The sequence below is a fragment of the Thamnophis elegans genome, chromosome 4 (assembly GCF_009769535.1).
Source record: "Thamnophis elegans isolate rThaEle1 chromosome 4, rThaEle1.pri, whole genome shotgun sequence".
NCBI lineage: Eukaryota > Metazoa > Chordata > Lepidosauria > Squamata > Colubridae > Thamnophis > Thamnophis elegans.
This window is the reverse complement of record NC_045544.1, coordinates 13,062,301-13,083,453: the sequence shown is the minus strand read 5'-3', so window position 1 is coordinate 13,083,453 and position 21,153 is coordinate 13,062,301. Positions and strand designations below refer to the sequence as shown.

The 21,153-nt window shown below is 40.9% G+C and overlaps 1 protein-coding gene across 1 annotated transcript; it reads right to left on the bottom strand.

Moving 5' to 3' along the window:
• Nucleotides 1–17,029: 17,029 nt before the first annotated feature.
• LOC116507202 (mpv17-like protein 2) lies at nucleotides 17,030–19,581 on the bottom strand. The gene is made up of 3 exons (XM_032215177.1): nucleotides 19,570–19,581; nucleotides 18,786–18,859; nucleotides 17,030–17,660 (listed from the first exon to the last, which is right to left on the bottom strand). The coding sequence occupies exons 1-3, from the start codon at nucleotides 19,579–19,581 to the stop codon at nucleotides 17,030–17,032; spliced, it is 717 nt and encodes a 238-aa protein (XP_032071068.1).
• Nucleotides 19,582–21,153: the final 1,572 nt, after the last annotated feature.

Here is a 21,153-nt window from a genome sequence, read left to right as displayed (position 1 = left end):
TTAACATTAGTGGAATGTCATCAGAGTATTGCCCATTGTTTCTAATCTGACTCATACAGCTGTAGTGAAGTAGAACTACAGTATTAGAGAAGAACCTTTAACAGAAAAAGTAGTATGTTAGTAACTTCTGACCCTCCATTTAACAATTACAGGCATGCTATCCAAAGTTGGATCTGACAGTCGGGTTTATAACACTGATTTGTACTTGCCAAATGCATAACACGATCAGATATTTTTGCTTGAGACTTCAGATTTTTAAAATGTGCTTAGATTTTATATGTAGAATGAAATCGTGGAAGAAACTGCACATTACTTTCAATTTACCTATATGACAATTGGGGAACCCCATTTTTATATGTAAGGATAGCGTTACATATAATGAATTGTAGAAACATGAGAAATAAATTTGAAGAATTGAGGAGTGCATACCTGCCATGTTTTTCCCCTGCATTTCTTTCTGTATATGATTTATGAAACACTTTCATGAATGAGGTCGGAACAATATTGTGTTGTATGAAGATTTAAGGAAAAAAGGAAGAAAGTGTGAAATGACATTTGGGGACCTCTTGTCTCCTAATGCCTTTAGACATTCTTCATATTAAAAATACTGAGAAAGAGCTGTTGTGGGTCTGTCTTGCATGGATTTGCATGTTAGATGCAGTTTGAATAATTAGAATTTGTAATTTCCCTCTGTGCACAGTGCAGTTGATCGTGAAAGATTTGTTTATGCTTCCATGCGAAATAAGACTTAAACTTTTCATTAATTTTTTTTTTAAAAGTCTTCATTTTATGTAGATGCCAAGAGGCTGCATTCTACTGTAGTAGTTATAAATGTGATATCTAAATGTTTAACAAAGAAACCACTATTTTCTCCGAGATGGCTTTATGTAAAAATGTAAAGAAATGTGTGTGTATTCAAAGTGGGCACGGATTTTCATACTAGGATTTTGATAAAAATGGGTTTGATTCAGGAGTGGGTTCCTGCCAGTTCTAACCTCTTCTATAGAAGAGGTTCCACAAATCTACAGTGCTGTTAAGAACCGGTTTCAGCTCCCTCCCTCCGTCTGTCCGCACGTCATCAAGATGAAGAGAGGAGGAATTCTGGGAGTTGAAGTCCACAAGTCTTAAAGCTGTCAAGTTTGAACACCCCTGGGTTTTTTTTCTAAAGGGTTAGGGGTGCAAGGGTCATGCCAGAGTTTCTGAGTCAACATTTTGGTTGCTAAGCAAGAGCGTTGTTAAGTGAGTTTCACCCTTTTTACCAGTTGGCCACGCCTACCCAGTCACATGGCCAGCAAGCCACTCCCACCCAGTCACATGGCAAGCAAGCCACTCCCACAAAGCAGGCCACACCTACAGAAGAGGTTCTAAATTTTGAAACCACTGGTTTGATTAAAAAAAATAGGAAATTCTATAGACCATGTGTGACCTATCTGTGGGTTTACCTGACCTGTGTAACCCATTCTTTATTTACTCTGAAATACAGCATAATTATTTGAGAAATAAATTACGTGGAATCATTTAGTACTTTTCTGAAAGGTTGAAGTATTTAAACAAATGTTGATAAAAACAACTTTACGTAACTACCGGTAATCTTCAAAAATATGTTGGAATTCATTTATATATCTTTAAATATCCCTTTTTTTCTACATCATTTGACACTAGCACTCATCTTCAAATCAGTTGAAGTGTAGGCTGTCCTTTCTGCTACGATTTTGCCTGTGTCCTCTAGCTTAGGAGTTCCCAACACCAGTGGCCAGTGGCCCATTCAGTACCAGGCTGTGTGAGCGGTATGCGTGCGTGTGGAAATGGAGTTGCTTGTGTTTGCACGCATGTTGCCAGTCACATAGGACCATCCCCTCTCTCCACCCCCACCTCCCACTGTTCTGCCAAGCTGGAAAGATTGGGGATTTACACTCTAGCTGGCCACTGCTCTTTACTAATTGATTTCCTCTCTTAATTGAAGGGTTCTCAAGCTTTGAAAGTGGGAAAGGAGTTTGGGTGTATCCCAGGGGTGAAATGCTCTGAAATGTGCTATCGGTTTGCTTCGTTACTGGTTTGCTTCGCGCAAGCATGCGGGCATCATGCACATACATACCAAATGTGTGCATGTGCACCGCAGGTGCTATGACACCGCGCTAAAAAAGGAGGATCAAGAAGCTTTTTCTGAGTCTGCAATATAAATTGCGCGGCGCAGCTGATTGTTGCATAGCTAATTGTCGGAACTACCAGTTTGCTGGTAGTAAAAAAAAATGCTACCGGTTTGGGTGAACCAGTAGTTGTGACAATCAGCTGTGCGACAATAGCTGTGCCATGCAATTTAGGAATTGCAATTGTTGCACAGTACTTGTTCGACTGAACCAGTAGCATTTTTTTACTACGAGTTTGGGCAAACAGGTAGCATTTTTTTTTTACTACAGGTTCTGGCAAACTGGTCTGAACCGGTAGCATTTCACCTCTGGTGTATCTCCCTCCCCCAAATAAAACTCCTAATTTCATTGGAGTTAGGGCTGACCAAGAAAAAAGATGCCACTTTTAATAACACTTTATCAGTTAAAACCTTGTAATTTGAATGTTTCAATTGGAAACAATACATTTAATACCCCCTTTTTTTTAATGGAAATTATCAGCAGGAGTGAATGCTGCCAGCAATTCAGCCTTGCATGTGTAAGTCATCCGGCTGCTTTTTGAGGTGGGGTTTGCTTCCTGATTTGCTTGACTAAACAGCTGTAGTTTGTCAAGGCTAATGCTGCAGATTTACCCGATTGATCCAGGCTCTCTCCTCCAATTTATCTGGACAAGCTGATGGCCAGCCTATTTGGTTACCATGCAAATGATTCAGTCAGTGTTCCTGCTAAGCGCGTAGAAGCCCAAGGATCTGAACTCCTGCTCCTCAAATTTGCCAGTGAAACCTGGATGTAAATATTAGGCTTAACTGATTTAATAAAGTAATTTATTAAACTAATTTACCGTATTTTTTCAGAATATAAGATGCACCAAAGTTTTGAAGAGGCAAATTAAAAAAAAAAGTAGGTAGGTAAATAGAGGGATAGGGAGGGAAAGAGAGAGAAATACAGTAGGGTAGGTAGGTAGATAAAGGGAGACAGAGAAATATGATAGATAGGTAGAGAGTGGGTAGGTAGGTAGGTAGATAGAGGGATAGAGAGAGAGAGAAAGAAATACAGTAGGTAGGTAGGTAGGTAGGTAGATGTTTCCAGGTGTATTTATCCATGTGCTGGAGAAGGAAATCACTGACAACCTGCAGCACCTAAGACTTGTTTCTGCTGGCACAGCACTTGATCAATCTAATTCTCATCAATCACTAACTGAAGAGCTTTCTGAAAAGGGAAAAAAAAGTTTTTACACTTTGCAAACCTCCCAAAAACGGCCCATTTTTTTGTGAAAACGGGCCCGTTTTTTTTCAAATAAAAGGCATAAATAGCCTTGGGGGGAGCTTGCAGAGTGCTCCTGGGGGCCAAAAATTAGCAATAAATGGCCCATTTATTGCAAAAATTGGCCTGTTTTTTGTCAGAAAAATGGCATGCATAGCCTTATGGAGGCTTATAGAGTGCTGCTGGGGGGCAAAAACAGCCCATTTTCTGCTCATTTCTGCCCTCCCCAGCCCCCAGGAATTCTCTGAAAGCCTCCATAAGGCTATGCACGGTGAAGGGGCGGGGCTTCCAGAGGCAAGAAATGCTGTATTCGATGTATAAGATGCACCCAGATTTTCAGCCTCTTTTTTGAGGAAAAAAGGTGTGTCTTATATTCCGAAAAGTATGGTAATAAAGTATTTTATTTCCCAAATAATTAAGGGGACCCCAGCATTAAATATTTCTACCTGCATTGATTCTATCGTAGCAAATCTTTTTCCTCCTTACCCTTGAATATCCCACACCAACTGAAATTATTCCTGATGTATCTGACTTTCCTGGCTGCCTAAATTTGTGTACGTGTGCTCACATGCACACAGAGAAGCCGTACATTTCCTATCACATTATTTTTATATAAACAACAGTTCATGTTTACATTAGTTCTTGTATGAGCTTAGTTTTGTGTAAGCATCAGAGTTTTTCTAGATTCTGGGACTCAAAATTCAGGAAGCTACCAAGAAATTGGGCTTTATATTACGGAACTTGCACCTGATAGATTCTTTTTTTTTTTTTTTTTAAATATTTTATTCATTTTCACATTCCATTTTACAATCACTTATATACAGGGTATTTGCTATAAGAAAAAAAAAAGAAATAAAAAAAAATTAAAAAAGAAAACACAACTCATCATTCACAACCCCACCTGACACTTCCATCCTCCATACACCCCATCTATCCCCTCCAACTTTCCTTTCCTCCCTCTAACGCTCCCCTCCTACTTCCCTTTCCCCTCAAACCTTCCTTCTCCCCTTACTCCCAACACGCCCTCCTTACATTCCCCTTACTCCTTCCTTACTCCTCCCTCCTCTTTCCCTCTACCTCCCTCCTTGGTGTATTCCTTTATTCAAGTGTTGTTTATTATAATCTGATAAAAAGTAAAATAAACCAAGGAAAAAAAAATATAAAGAAAGAAAAGAGAAAAAAAAGGAAAAAAAAAAGAACAACCGTATATAAGTGCATTCTTGTTCTTATTGAGACTATGTTAACACCCACCCACCCACCCCCCATAAATCCCCATCCCTACTCCTCCCGACTTCCCAGGGCCCACACCTGGCACTGCCTTCTATCTAAAGTATCTTATGTTCGTATGGATTAAAAATAAAAGTAATATATTAAGGGGGAAAAAAAAAAAAGAAAAGAACAAAGAAAAAAGAAAAAAAAAGAAACTCTTTGTGTTAAGCTCAGCCCCCCATCTTTATCTATGCTTAAATAGTATAAGTCATTCTATCTATATTTTATTCTCGTCTCTTGCTTCTTTGTTATTTACCCCGGCCTCCTGTAGACTCTCCCATTCCTCTTCCTTAACCTTGTATTCAGATAATCATTTATCCAAATTTGTATAGACATCAATATACAATCTAGCTCAAAAATAATCCCTTCTAGTAAAATTTAAGCAGCGTGGATCATTCCACATATTCAAATATTACTTTACAGAAGAATAATCAAACTTTCCCTTCTAATAGGATTTAAACAGCGTAAATAATCTTTCTTAACCTTAATTTCAAACAGTAATTCAAAATAATCTGACCAAACTTTCCCTTCTTAGTAAAATTTAAGCAGCGTGGATCAAGTATTACTTTACACAAAAATCAGTTTGCATTCTATCTTAAAATGATCCCGACCAACTTTCCCTTCTAATAGGATTTAAACAACGTAAATCATTCCGCATGCATTTTGCCCTCATCCCTTGCTTCTCTGATATTTACCACTATCAAATTTATGCAGACATTAGTTTAAAATTTAGCTCAAAATAATTTCACCAAGCTTTCCCTTCTAATAAAAATTAAATAGCATAGATCATTCCACATATTCAAATAATACTTTCAACAAGAATCAGTTTACCTTCTGTTTTAAAGTAATCTCATCCAGCTTTCCCTTCTAACAGAATTTAAACAACATAAATCATTCTGCATTCATTTTACATATATACATTCAGTATCACCCCACCAATATACGTAAATCATTCTGCATGCATTTTACCCTCATCCCTTGCTTCTCTGATATTTGCCACTATCAAATTTATGCAGACATTAGTTTAAAATCTAGCTCAAAATAATTTCACCAAGCTTTCCCTTCTAATAAAAATTAAATAGCATAGATCATTCCACATATTCAAATAATAGTTTCAACAAGAATCAGTTTACCTTCTATTTTAAAATAATCTCTTCAAACTTTCCCTTCTAACAAGATTTAAACAGCGTAAATCATTCTGCATGCATTTTACGTATATACATTCAGTATCACCCCACCAATAAATTCCGCTTTTTCTACCGGAGAGAGGTCGCAAACCCCCATTCAATCCACAACTTTGGCGAATATTTTAGAATGTCTAAATCCTCAAACTCCGCTTTTCTGCTTCTCCGAGGGAGGGGGAGCTACTCCCTCCATCTTGCAGCCATGTGGTCTGTTGCTTGCCTTCTCCTTCGGCTTGTCTCTCCTCTTTTCCAAGTGAATCAGGAAGTCCCGCCTTCAAAGTCTTGTAATAGAAATCTCGAGCCTCCGAAACATAATTGAGACGAAGTCTTTGATTCTCAAATGTGACCGTAATGCCGGCTGGGGCCTCCCATTTATATTGAATCTGATGATTTCTAAGCTCTTTAGTTAAAAAAGCATAGTCTCTTCTTGCTCTCAACATCTGAAATGGTATTTCTTTGAAGACAATCAAGTCCTGGCCATCAACTCTCAAACTATTATTGTAAAATTTTTGCATGATCGCGTTTCTGGATTCTTTTGTGGAGAAATATATAATTATGTCCCTCGGGAGCTGTCGCTGTTCCGCTACCAACGAATTCTGGCGATAGATTTTCCGAATCTGCCAATCAAAGTTAAGTCCCGGGCTTCCCACCGCATGGCTGAGGGCTTCAACAAAGGTCTGTTTCAGATTCTCTCGCTCCTTTTCGCGGAATCCTCTGACTCTTATTGCGAATGCCTTCTTATTAAAGTTTATCATAACGAGCTGTTCTTGAGTGTCTCTAATTTTTTGTTGTAATATTTGAATATTAGTAGTCAAATTAGAATTAGCCTCCTCCAAGCTTTCCAATTTATTCTCTATTTCAGCGGTATAATCTGACAGGGCAGACACGGCTGCAAACGTATTCGCCTTCATTTGGTCAATTTTAGACTTTAAATCACCATATAGCTCCAATAAAAATTCCTTAATTTCTTGTTTAAAATCATTAAACATTTGAAAAAAAAATTCCTGTGTTAAGAATTCTCCAGTAGAGGGCGTAGGAGACAAGAGCTGCGATTCCAGTGTAAATTCTTTAAGTTCATTCATAGATTCTTTAGGCACATTTGTAGAGAGACGCTTCAGTTTTGACCTGGGTGCCATTATAAATAAACAAATAAACAGCGCTTTCGCTCCCCTCTGTTTCCAAAAAAACAAAAACAAATTATCTTGTTAAGGAGCGGTCTGCAGGAAGGTAAAACCGGCTACGTACATCCCCTATCAGTCACCAACGGAGAGAAATCGCCATTTTGAAGTCCGTTTAAACAAAGAAGCCTCTAAGACAAATGGTGCTGGTATTTAAGATAGTAATAAAAGCATAAATCTCACAGGAGTGGGACCCGCCCGTATTAATCCTAGCTTCAAACAACTTTGCTTTGTCCTGGGGGGGGGGGGATCGCCTGTCTGGGGCTGCAAAAAAAAGCAGCTGAGAAGAACTGGCTGGAGATAAAAGCTCCGCTCACGCTGGATCTAATCTCTGTCCACAGCCAAAAAAAAGAGAAAGGCTGTGAATTACGAATAGACCCTAGCACACAGAGCTACTCCCTGCCCCTTTATAGCCAAAAAGGGGTGATATCTATGATCTTATTTAGATATACAGACCAGATCTCTGAGAGGAGCTCGGTTGAGCCCTCCTCGGCGACAGGCTCCGCCCCCCCGGAAGCCGCACCTGATAGATTCTTTAGATCAGTGTTGGTGAACCTTTCTGGCACCAAGTGCCAAAACAAGAGCGTGGGGGTGGTGGTGAGCACTGGAAACTGGAAGAGCAGCTCCCCAGCGTGCATGTGTGCCGGCTGCCTGGTCTTCCGGTTTCTGGTGCGCATGCACATGCGAAGACCAGCTGGCCGGCGCACATATGCACGCCGGAAACCAAAAGCCCAGTTTCCTGGTGCGCATATGCGTGCCAGGGAGCTGCTCTTCCATTTCCCAGAACTCTTGCACGTGTACAGACTAGCTGGCCAGCACGCTTGTGCACGCCGGAACCTAGAACAGCAGTGGGCAATGACTGGCGTGCCCGGAGAGGTAGATCTGTATGCCACTTCGGGCACACGTGCCATAAGTTCGCCATCTAGATCTAGGGCTCTAGATCCTAAACCCATGTTGATTTGAGCAACTTTTAAAAATTCCTACCACTTTTTGAAGCCAAAGTTCACTCCAAATTCTTCTGTCTGCACTGTACACTGTTGAAAAAAAAAAGTGTGTTTAATGATGTATCTATTTCATTGATATGTCTTTGTGAAATATTCACTACCACTTCTGTTCTAGAGGCTGCTAAGAACGCCTTGGCAGTGTTGTGTTTTGAGCTTGCTGTTTCCTGGAGTCTTTGTTGTAGCTCCCTCTCTATAGAAAGGAAATGGGAGTTGCTGAGATTTTTAAAAATGCTATTTATGCATTAAGACAGGAGGGAAAAATTCTGGCCCAGTTCTCTCCCCCCCCCCCCCCCTCTGTATTGTGTACAATTCATCCAAGTAATGTAGGGGGGAATTCAAAGTGAATAATGTTAGGGACAAATTGAAGTTGATGCTTGGCTTGTTAATCTCTGGAGTGTCCCGGACAAATTGAATGAAATCTTTTTTTGTTAAAGCTCAGAGAGAAATTATTTTAAAACCTGAATGGATAGCAGAGTGATTTTATATCCTTGCGTCTAGTTTCATTGCTGGCTTGCTGGTAATTATTTCTTGAGGAGTCCTGGCAGCAGAAGAGAAAGATCCAGTTCACAAGAGAGGCTTTTGCCTGGGAATCTATTAAAAATTGCTCCATGACATATAAAAGCAGCTTACAGGCTTTTCATTGTAAAAGAATAATGTTTCCATAATTGTGTTGTTGCTTTCCACCTTTGGCAGAAAACTAAATGCTTTGAAACCTGGAACTGGGAGCAATAACATTTTTAACTTTGATTTTGTAGGTTGTAGAGATCACAGAGTATATAGATATTGTTTTCTTTTACATTATTTATTTTGATAAACATATTACACCCCTACTGTTGCGCATACAGCCATGTTAAAAGCTGGTGATATGTATCCTTTGGATATAAATACAGAAATGTTTCCTTCACTTGTTTGTTTATTGCTTTTAGAAACAATTTGTGTTCTCACTGGTGGTGTTGGTGCATTTGCAAACTCATCCTTTATTTTTTGTGATGTGTAACCGAAGGACTCAGATCAAGCCCCTTTACTTGCTAGCTGGCATTTGGGGCAGCTGAAATGAGACTCTTTGCTCTATCCTCACTTCAAAAGCATTGGATATTGCAAAGAAAGCGAGCTGCACATAGATGATTTGGTACTGCCACCTACACTTGAAAAAGTGCAGTGTTGATCTGTGTTGCATTTTTGCCAGAGGTAAATTCATATTGGCACTACAGTGATATCTCCCTCCTGGTGTTACCCTTGTTCCCCCCCTTTTTGGGGGGATGGTGTCATGTGTACATTTGTATATCCCTTTCCCCAGAAATATATTATTTGGACTGACCAACAATATCATTGTCTCCCTCCCCAAATAGTAACTAGTAACTCAACAGGATCAAAGTGTTCTTTTATAATTAGTAGTGATTATGCAAAGTTGCTGATGGATTTTATCTTGCTTCTTCTCAAAATGTTGACCATCACTTCCTTGCTAAACTTTTTGTAGGTGGGAAACTCTCCTTGTAAATTGGAGCAGGTCAAAGGTGTCTATTTCTGGAATATTCTGAGCTTTTCTAGGAATATTGGACAAACTCCACAAAATCTGATACACTCTCCTGTCCCGCACTCACTGTTGAGAAGGCTCCCCAAGCCTATTCCAGGAGGTGAATTCCCCTCTCTGACTTTTGTTCTAAAACTCTTTATGGGATTTAACTGAAGACAGGAATTTGTTTTGTCCAGAATCTACAATTCATTTAAATAAAAATCCATTTATCAGACATTACCATGCCTTCATTACTAAGTAACATCAAAGATGAAAGCACTAGTGATAATGTAGACTGCTTAGAGCTATTCTAGTTCCTTGGTGTATATTTAGTTAGTATACTGTATCTTCTACCAATTTTATTTCTTAGTAATTTGTTAAATAACTACTGGCTTTTATTTTAAAATAATCAAAAATAAATTGTGGTAAGTTACCTACTGTGATCTTTTTTTTTCCATTAGCAAAATTCTAAACAATTCCCACACACATATTTATACCACCAGAGGGCACTGTAGTTCTTTCACAAAGTTAATCAAAATTAAACACAGGAAAACAGGAAGTTTATAGAATGAAGCCTCTATAGATATTGTGCTTTCAAGTATGTTATCAACATATGAGGGAGAAGCTGATTGTGAATTCATAACACATAAGCCTGACTTACAGAGGTGTGGGATTTGGAATTAGGCACTTCTGCTGGAGATGTAGTGTCAACTATTAAAAATTCATCACAGTTTTGAAGCTTCACACGGTCGACTTTAAAAAAGAAAGTTTGCAGCCCACTCTACTAGCTTTCATTTTGGAAGGGATAGATAGAAATCCTGGCTTAAAATAGGACTTTTAAAACGTTTATGCATTTTTTTAAAAAATGGACAAGCTTTCCTAATACTTTTATTGCAATATCCATCCAAAGATGTTTATTTATTTAGTATCTTGCCTTCATTTCTTAAATGAGAGACTCTAGGTGGCAATCAGGTAATCCTCGAGTTACAAATGTAATGGAGCCTGCCCATTCCATTCACAACCAGAGGATTCGTGGGAATGAATCTTGTACCTTGAATGGGATCACTCCCTCCTTTCGCCCACACATTTGCTAATCAAATGTGTGACTTGTTTAAGTGCACATAAGGTATTTTAGGGTGGAGAAGGCCATGGAAGGCTACCAATGGAACAGGCCACCTGCCTAAGGCCACCCAATCCCCCCCTGACCCACTGGAAAACTCATGTTGGCCCAAATTGCTCTCCCCTCCCCAACATGCTGCGCCGGGTCACTTAACCTTGTGAAGATCTAGAAAGCAGTTTCCTCTCCAGCTTCATGTGCCCCTCTGCAGTTCCGTTTGGGCCTCTGCAGGCCTCCTATCACAGGCTGAAATGGAGCCTTGGAGGACCGGATCCGGTCCCCGGAGGTTCAGATCCGCCCCCCCCCCCATGCTCCATTTTGGCCTGTAACAGGCTAGGGGAGGCCTCTGGACGGCTGAATGGGGCTACTGAGGGACAGATCTGCCCTTCAGAAACTGAATTTCAGCTGGCCAGGTGCCAGGTAACACCTCTGGATGCCCAAACAGGAATTCTGAGGAGCGAATCTGCCCGTCAGAAGTTCCATTTTGTCCAGCAACAAATGTTGCAGTGTCTCTGCTGTTGTTCGTAAGGGTGAGTAACTGCCATGGTGCCGCAAGATTCATGGTTCCGAGCCCTGTTCGGAAATGCTAGGAGACGCTGAGCGTGTAACTTCAAACGTTTTCTAACAGACCACTCGTAACCAGGCAATTACCTTCCTCCTATTTTCCCCACAACAGCAACCCTGAGAGGTAGATTGGGCTGAGAGAGTGGACCAGTGCCACCCAGCCATCTGCCATGCCTAAGACTAGAACTTATCTCTTCTGATTTCTAAGCCAGCACATTGACCACTACGCTAAATTGGTCTGATAACTTGCTTTCACATTAGTGGGGAAAAACATGTCAAGACTGCTACAATATGGCTTGTTTGTTCTTTATCATGGTCTCTAATTCTCATGCACGCCATATGTTCCTATGCATATCCTTCTAAATATCCCAGAATTATTTCTAGGGAGTCTCGCTCCCCCTTTTCTTTCCAATATCATACAATTAGGGTTGGCTTCTGCTGAACCTCTTCAGCTTGTTTTCAGCTGCCATGGTGGCATTGGCAGCTGGTGCCATAACTCTCACCCTGTTTCTACTTCTCTTTTACGAGAGTTATTTATTCTGGAATAATTTGGCCAGATTCTTTCTCTTCTCATCACAGGATCCCGATCGATAGCCTTATGAACTTTCGCAAGTGCCAGCGTTGCAGGAGCAAGCTTCTGCTTGGATGGGCATAAAACATGCCTTGGTGAATGCCCTGATGTGTGTAAGTACTGCCAGGCGTTAACTAAACCAGCTTGTGATAATTGGAATCTGCAAAATTTACTCTGAGAGTGAAATTTAAGGATAAGAGACTCCAAACCTGCTGTTGTTACTTGTCCTAGCCATGTACCGTCAGCCAGAAATTGCTTAGAAGCAGTTGGGTTTTCTATTCCCTGTAGTATATTTTGAGATCTTTGCTATTATCAGCACTGAGAAAATGGCCCATTAAAGAATCAAAGCTTTCCTCTCCCCTCTTCCCCCCATCATCTTTTCCAAGACTAAAAGCAAATGAAAAGAGGGGTTAAGTTTCCTTCTTCATTCTGGTTCTTGCAGCCTCAACTTCCTCCTCGCAAATAGCCTTTTTAAGCTCCAATATTACTGGTTCTACTCTTGTTGGATTCTTCATGCTGTCTGACCTTTTCTACCCATCTCTTCCAAGATGAGACTCAATTCCATAAATGGAAATATCAGCTCTCCCTTAAGATCTACTTTGGACTGCTCTCTTACCCAATCAAAACGTATATCTCCCCTCCCCTCCAGCGTCCTCAAAATCACTGGGTCATTCATGCCCATCTAGTTCTGAATTCTGTCACCCCCATTTTTGGTCATTTCCAATCCATCCCAGTCTTTAGTTCATGAACTCAGCATGGAGCCATTCACATTCCCTGGAATGTTCAAAAGGTGGATGGGGCATCATACAGATGGACATGTATAAAAAGATGGACAGGCTTCATTTTCACACCGCGCTTTCTCAGCCACTGCCATCTTTTTTTGCTTTGAGACAGTCAGACTCACTTGCAATTGTATTGTTTTCTTGTCCTTAGGACTCACATTTCCTCCCGAATGCTGCCTCAAGGGAGAATTCAGATCTGAGTTTCCGCCTAGCTTGGTCTCTTTCACCAAGTGTCTTCCCCCACCCCCCCTCAAGTCCCAGAATTTGTAGATGAACCCTATCCTATACATCCCTGGTTGTGGGTTCTTTGGGGAAATGGTTTCGGGTAGTATTGTTCTTAAAATCTTCCCTGTGTTTCCAGGGGGATTCTTATTATATTTAACAAACCTATCCTACCTGCTACATGAACACCTATTACTAAGCCTATGCTATGTTATCCTACACTTATTCTAAACAGTCTACAACAATCTGTTTTTGCATTGCTTGGGCTTACACCAAAGTCTTAGTCACCATGCAGTCACCTCCAAATTGGCTTCTGTTGCCGACAGTTGCTATTCCAAAGCATTGAACTTTGCGGTTTCTCAGTCTATTCCGAAGTAAGAAAAAGAAGGTGGTTTACAACAACTACTGGCTGGCAGTAGCTTCTCAGTGTTGCTGCTGGCCTCTGCTGCTCATTTCAGCTTGTCTGCTACTGGTTTCGTGAAGTCCAAGCCAGCTCTTCATTTACCATCAATTAGGTGCGAACTGGTAGGAACCCACCTCTGGAATTTATACAGCCTGCTCATTTCCATTCATGCTTCCCAAGGGATTTTACTGAGTCTTTAGCTCTATTGTATAAGGCTTCAGAGCTGAATAGGTTCAATGGAAGACACGCAGGGACAAAGGTTCTCCAAAATGAGAGCCATTTTGCTGTCGTGGTTAAGGCACCAGGCTAGAAACCAGGAGACTGTAAGATCTACTCCTGCCTAATACAAAGTTTTAGTTTAGTTTTAGTTTTCCCTTTATTTGTATGCCGCCCTTTTCCCTGGGGGGACTCAGGGCGGCTCACAGTTCAAAAAGGGGGGGGGGAAGACAAACAATATTCCAACATGGAAACAATACAACATATTAAAAAGAGAGCACAACAGTCACACAATCACACAATTCGGGTGGGGTTAGAATCTTAACCCCAGGCCAGCCGGGACAGCCAGATCTTTAAAGCGGCGCGGAAGGACTGGAGGGTGGTGAGGGTCTGAATCTCCACGGGGAGTTCATTCCAGAGGGTCGGAGCAGCCACCGAGAAGGCTCTCCTCCGGGTAGTTGCCAGTCTGCACTGGCTGGAAGATGGAATTCGGAGGAGGCCTAATCAATGCGATCGTATCGGTCTAGTGGAGGTAATTGGCAGTAGGCGGTCTCTCAAAGCCAGCTGGATGGTCTTGGCCCCGTCACTCTCTCAGTCCAACCCACTTTATGGGGAAAATTGGAAGAGGAAGAACATTGGGTATATTCTTCACCATAAGATGTTTATTAAAAACAAAAAACAAATATGGAATAAAAATCTAAATAAATAAGATGAGCTTCTCAACTGCATAGCCAAGGCCTGTTATTACCTGGACTTCTGCTGGCCTGCTTTTGAGCAGACAGAAGTCTGGCTGGTAGAGCTCAGCTCTTTGCTGTTGTATCTTTCAAGCAGAGCTTGACTTGAACTTCAAGATTTGAGATGCTACCAGTGAGTGCAAATAGAGAGACCTGGAGGTTACTGGAGCTGCCTTAGCCAGGGTGGGCCAATTGGCTTCAACTGTTGAACTTCTCCCTCCCCTTTCCAGGATTATTATCCTGAGATGCTCCTATTTATTTATTAAATTGTGTATGTTGTCTGACTCCCAACAACTGTAAGGTAAGGTAAAGATTCCCTCACACATATGTGTTAGTTGTTCCCAATTTTAGGGGGGCGGTGTTCATCTCTGTTTCAAAGCCGAACAGCCAGCGCTGTCCGAAGACATCTCCGTGGTCATGTGGTCATGACTAAATGCCAAAGGGACACAGAACGCTGTTACCTTCCCACCAAAGGTGGCTCCTATTTTTCTATTTGCATTTTTTCATGCTTTTGAACTGCTAGGTTGGCAGAAGCTGGGACAAGTAATGGGAGCTCACTCCGTTACGTGGCACTAGGGATTCAAACCACTAAACTGCCGACCTTTCTGATCCATCTCTACCTGCTGAGAAGAGAAACCCAGCAGGGGCATAGCAAGAACCTTGTTGAATTGCAGAAGGAATGGCAAGACTTCTTTTTGCAGAAGAGTTTTTAGTCCACTCTGGAGTGTTGAATTTGGATCAGGGAGATTTAGGATGCCTTTAGATTCCTGCCCAAACAAGTCATCAACCTGGTTCATGCACTATTCTTTTGTGGTAATTATGATTTAATGACAGTGAATGAATCAATCTTAATTGAGTTTGCACAGCCTGCTAGGTCATAAACCATGCTTCACAGATCACATTGGCTTGGTCCAGACAGCATACTGACTAAGTTGGAAACAAGCCATGTTATAACTTAAGGCAATACATGTTCAAAGTCACTACTTCACTACTTTATTTACTTGATGTATATAAAATACAAAGTAGGGAATATCTTACCATTTACTACACCATACCATATTAAATTATCTGAAACCAGCATAAATGGGGATGATGTTTTAATTACAAACTAATAAAGACTAACAGTTCTTTTATTTACAATGAATAAACAAGTTTGCCTAGAAGTGTCTATATAACCATAGCATAAGAGAGTATGTTTTAATACAGTGGATTTTTAAAGGATGTTTAATCAATGTTTCCAGATTTTTGCTACCATTTTTTCTATAACTGATATTTGGATAGCTGTTAAATCTGTTACAGGTATTTTTGGAATTTCTACTGATTGGACTGAAATTGTCTAGATCAGCTACTTAATATCAAGACAAGCTAAGATCAATAAACCATATAGTCCCAGCAGTTAGTTGTTGGCAGTGTGCTGGGAACCTATACTTTTGCTGCTGAGCACCATTGCATGCAGAAGGACTGACCTTAACCAAAGGCAGTTTAAGATAGAAATGCGAGTTGCTATGTTAATATTATACAGATGTTCCCATTGGTACCAACACTGGGAGTGATATCTGTGGTTCATACCATTTAGAGTTATGTGTTGAATAAGATGACCAGATTTTAACATTGGTAAAGCGGGACACCATTGACGGGGGGGAGGAGGGGGTGTTTCATTAAAAATTTGGTCTATATGGATTCTCTCCTACCGGCACGCACCCCACTGAAAGTGCTTTAAACAGTAGGGTGAGTGCTGGGAGGAATCTCTCCTCCCGGCACGCACCCCACTGACTAAAGCGCTTCCTTTCGCCTGCCCGAGCTCTGCTGCGGGCGAAAGAAAGTGCTTTAATCAGTGGGGTGCCGGGGGAGAGGACTGCGTCGTGCAGTCTTTCCAAAAATTGAGACCTTTTTAAAAACGCCGCGGGATGCGGGACAAATTGTTAGAAATCGGGACTGTCCCACCAAAAACGGGACGTCTGGTCTCCTTAGTGTTGAAGTAATCATTTTCATGTCTCTGCCATCTTGTAACAATCTCAAGAAAATCAGGTCCCCTTTCCTGGCAACCCAGTGGAGGTTGGTGGTCCACTAAAAGTTGCTTTTAAGTGTTGGTTAGATATATTCAACTTTTTTCCTTGCCTCCACCTTCTCAGTTTACTTTTTTGTGGTGTATTGCAGTATTGCATTTAAAAGACATACAACATTCATATTTTGCAAATCTATGCACTCCATTTCTTAGATTAGGAAATGTAACTAAAACTTCTGATTATCAGAATAATCAAGCAATAATATCTCACGGGTAATTTTATCATTGAACAGAAGCAGAGAACAATGCAAACTGCCATGAGGCCACAGAACAAATGATAAACGAGCAAGCATAGACTGAAATGATCTAAGGCAGAACTATGTAAAATCAGAATAATAAATTAAATAATTGTATAATTGTCTTTTGATATCCCCACTTTTATTTTATTTTGGTTTCAAATAGCCTAATGATAGGAAAATCCCAGAGCTAGCATAGAACTGAGCAAACAAAAAAAAATGGAAAATTCATAATATAATTCAGATGAAATGTTTCCAAGTCAAGTGGAGACCAATCTGCAAACAGACCAAATTTGTTCGCATCAGATCTGTATTAAACTTTATCACTTTTAAGGATTTTTAGAGACAACTTATTGAAAAAAGATGTGCATGTACTTTAAATAAATCGAATGCAGTAATACCTTAGTGTTCAACTAGCATAAAACATTTATCTAGTTTAACCTTCACAAGGCTATGAGGAACAAAATAATACAATTTCACTGATATTATTTCAAATCTGAATATAGTATATTTTAGCTAGTGCAATCATCTTCACAAAAGTATTTCCTCTTCGACTCTTTTGCTTCCAAGTCTTTCCAATCCTCAACTTCGATGTTTCAGATATGAAAGGTAGACATTCCATCCCAATGTTATTACGTTCACAAACAACACTCGGTATTTTGAGGGGAGATATAGAAAATTAAACATTTGAGCCGCTGGCCAAACAGCAAGTTCTGCCAAATAATAGTCCCAGAATTTATCTCTAAATTCATCAATGCCATCTGCCAAACGATGGCCTTGGAGCAGGGCCATGATTATGAAATACCAACCTGCGAAAAATGGAGCAATGGTCTGATCGACTGCTACCTTCGTGATGACAACTTTAAATCGCTGAACTTCATTTCTTGGGATTATTTTGTCTAAGTATAAATACCAGTAATGCAGGAGTGGTCCAGCGCTACATCCAGTGATTAACATGTGAAATGTACGATCAGTATCCCATGGTTTTTCCTTTTTCCTTCGCTCCAAAGACTGCTGTATTATATCTGCACCTCCTAATAACAGTCCAGAGCTAATTGTGTTGACTATTAAAAGTTTGTGACCACCAGAATCATATATTTGTGCCAGCCTGGTCAACTGTCGTATAATATGGGAACTCATCTCATTTTTGTTGTTCTGAATTAAACTCTTTTCCCAGACTGCTTCAGTATCTTCAGGCACTACTTTATGGTATCTTCATGGAGATTATTATGTAGATAATTCAGGGTAAAGATCAGAAGAAAAATCAATTTAAAGCTAGCCTGTGAGATGAGATACAGGAAATACAGTACATCACAATATTCTAGTGAAGACTTTTACTTTGATGCCTTATTGTGATGTCACTGCTGAGCTTCAACATCTTGCACTTAATGGAAAAGAAAACTCACATCAACCAAACAGATCCCTGAATAATTGTTCTTAGATCATGCACGAAGTGCAGTTCACGGAAGGGGAAATCATACTTCTTAAATCTGGTTTGTTTTCAAAGACTCATCTTTTTACATGCGCTACATAACTGCAAAAAGAGGTGGAGGTTCAAATGGTTCCACCACAAAACCGCGGTAGACTAAAGCGCGCTCGACTAAAGCGCGTGCGTGACGAAAACAGCACGTTGTGAGCGATAAACTTAAAATTAACACGTAAATCTAAACCTAACCCCCCCAAACCTAACCCTAAACCTAACTCTAAGCCTAACCCTTAACCTAACCCTAAACCTAACCCTATACCTAACCCTTAACCTAACGCTAAACCTAACGCTAACCCTTAACCTAACGCTAACCCTAACCCTAACGCTTAACGTAACCCTAACCCTAACCCCTTAACCTAACCCTAAACCTAAACCTAACCCTTACCTTTATGTGAATCGGCTTGCTTTAAAAGCGCTTTTTAAAGCGCCCTTTTTTCTCCGTGGTCGTATTTGTTGCGCTGCTGATGACGTCAGGTACGTGCTTTAATCGGGCGCGCTTTAGTGGACCGCGGTTTTGACGGGTCACGGGTTCAAATGCCTTGGTCATGGCCACTGTTTTGATATTGATCTCTCTTGTGGACACTCCTGGGATGCAGTCTTTGGAAAGAGCAGTAGACCTGCTCTTAAATAAAGATTTAGCATTCCTTTGAAATGGAGCTAGACCTGGGATTTAAAAACGAAGGTTGCTGCACCAAAGGTTGATTTAAATCCCAAAAGAGAGCCAGGTGCTTCTAGCGTTTACCAATTTGGTGCATTGTGGTTTTTCCACTTCATGAATTTGTACCTCTTCCGTTTTCATTACTTTGCTTGAGGGCAGTGTCGTTTAACCCATTCCTCCACCATTCTACCTACTCCACAGATAAGGTCCCAATACTTCCAGCCATGGCGAACTCATTGTGTCCTGCTACATCTGTGAGCCCAATAGACTGGCCACAATGGATTGGGAACAAAATCCCAGGGGTAAGAGGTGGGAGCACCACAGCACTCCTCAGAATCTCTCCTCAGCGACCGTGAGCTGTCGGTTGGGTATATTTCTGAAAATAGGTCCACCCTATTTTTGAAAAGGCAGTGCAGCCACACCTGAAAATAACGTGGCTGACCATCTCAGCCCTGGAGATGTGGGAGGCAATTCTCCAGAGGTGGGTTCCTACCAGTTCGCACCTATTTGGTAGAACCGGTTCGTCAAATCTACCGAACCGGTTAGAAGAGGTTCCACCAGTGGACCCGGAAAGCAGGCCACACCTACACCAAATTTTTTTGAAACCCACCACTGGTCCTTGGATATGATTATTCTACACTATCATGCTCATATTTATAAAACTCAGTGCCTCTGTGAAAGGTAAGGATGACTACTGCGTTTGTGGTGCAATCAGAACATTGCGTGTGTTGAAGTTGTTTTAACTCAAACCAAAGATGCCTTTTAAAAAACAAGTTTACATCATATTCTTATGCATGCCAGTGCTGTGTGTGAGGTAATTTGAGGTGGTTCTGACAAGTGTCATCGGCATCTTCATATCCGGTCACATGGGCGGCAAGCCACTCCCACAAAGGAGGCCACACCCACAGAGTAGGTTCGAACAATTTTTGAAACCCACCACTGCAATTCTCCCAGTGCAGTATGCCAGATCCTACTCACCTTATCCTCCATGTCCCCTCTGGGCCTGTGATCTGTCAGCTGGGATATTTCTGAACACAAAACTTTTCCTTTATGTTAGGCTTGTGTTCAGCAGTAGCTGAAACAGTTAGTCAGGCAGCTTGATGAGTAGACGGTTCAACCCACCTTTCAGCCACACATACCGTATTTGCCAAGGTCTGCCTCCATATACATTGAGGAGAGCAACAGATGGCAATTTTCCAACTACGGGGGATGTGATGGAAGCAAGAAATAAAGCAAGATTGCTTTCCTTAACTTCTACATTATTACCACACGGGCTTCCTGGGGGCGTGGCCTGTTGCCGAGGAGGGCTCCACCGAGCTCCTCAGAGATCTGGTTTGTATATCTAAATAAGATCATAGATAGCACCCCTTTTTGGCTAAGAAAGGGGCAGGGAGGATAGCTCCGTAGGCTAGGGTCTATTCGTAAGCCACAGCCTTTTTCTTTTTTTGGCTGTGGAAAGAGATTAGATCCAGCCGAAGCGGAGCTTTTATCTCCAGCCATTTCTTCTCAGCTGCCTTTTTTTTTTTTTGGCAGCCCCAGACAGGCTAGCCCCCCCCCAGGACAAAACAAAGTTTTTTCAAGCTAGAATTGATACGGGAGGGTACCACCCCTGTGAGATTTATGCTTTTATTACTATCTTAAATACCAGCACCATTCGTCTTAGAGACTTCTTTGTCTAAATAGACCTCAAAATGGCGATTTCTCTCCGTGGATGATTACTGGATGTACTTAGCCGGGTTTATCTTCCTGCAGACCGCTCCTTAACAAAATAAACTCTTCTTCTTTGGAAATAGAGGGGAGCGAAGCGCTGCTTACTTGTTTATTTATTATGGCACCCAGATCAAAGAAGCGTCTTGCTACAAATGTGTCTAAAGAATTTAAAGAATTTTTTCTGGAAACACAGCCTTTGTCTCCTACGCCCTCTACTGGAGAATTTTTAACACAGGAATATCTCTTTAAAATGTTTAATGCCTTTAAGCAAGAAATTAAGGAATTTGTATTGGAACTTTATGATGATCTAAAATCTAAAGTTAATCAAATGAAGGCGAATACGTTTGCAGCCGTGTCTGCCCTGTCAGATTACTCTGCTGAAATAGAGAACAAATTGGAAAGTCTGGAGAAGGCTAATTTTAATTTGACTACCAATATTCAAATTTTACAACAAAAAATTAGAGATAACGAAGAACAGCTTATGATGATAAATTTTAATAGGAAGGCATTTGCAATAAGAGTCAGAGGATTCCGTGAAAAGGAGCAAGAGAATTTGAAACAGACCTTTGCTGAAGCCTTCAGCCATGTGCTGGGAAGCCCGGGACTTAACTTTGATTGGCAGATTCGGAAAATCTATCGCCAGAACTCATTGATAGCGGAACAGCGACAGCTCCCGAGGGACATAATTATACATTTCTCTACAAAAGAATCTAGAAATGCGATTGTGCAAAAGTTTCATAATAACAGTTTCCGAGTTGACGGCCAGGACCTGATTGTTTTCAAAGATATTCCTTTTCAGATGCTGAAGGCAAGAAGGGACTACACCTTTTTAACTAAGGAGCTTAGGAGTCA

Excerpts from the sequence above, each read along its gene's own strand:
- LOC116507202 (XM_032215177.1), bottom strand. Across the intron at positions 17,661-18,785 it reads ATTGGGACCTTATCTGTGGA|ATACCATAAAGTAGTGCCTG; the intron begins GTAGGTAGAATG and ends ATCTCCATGAAG.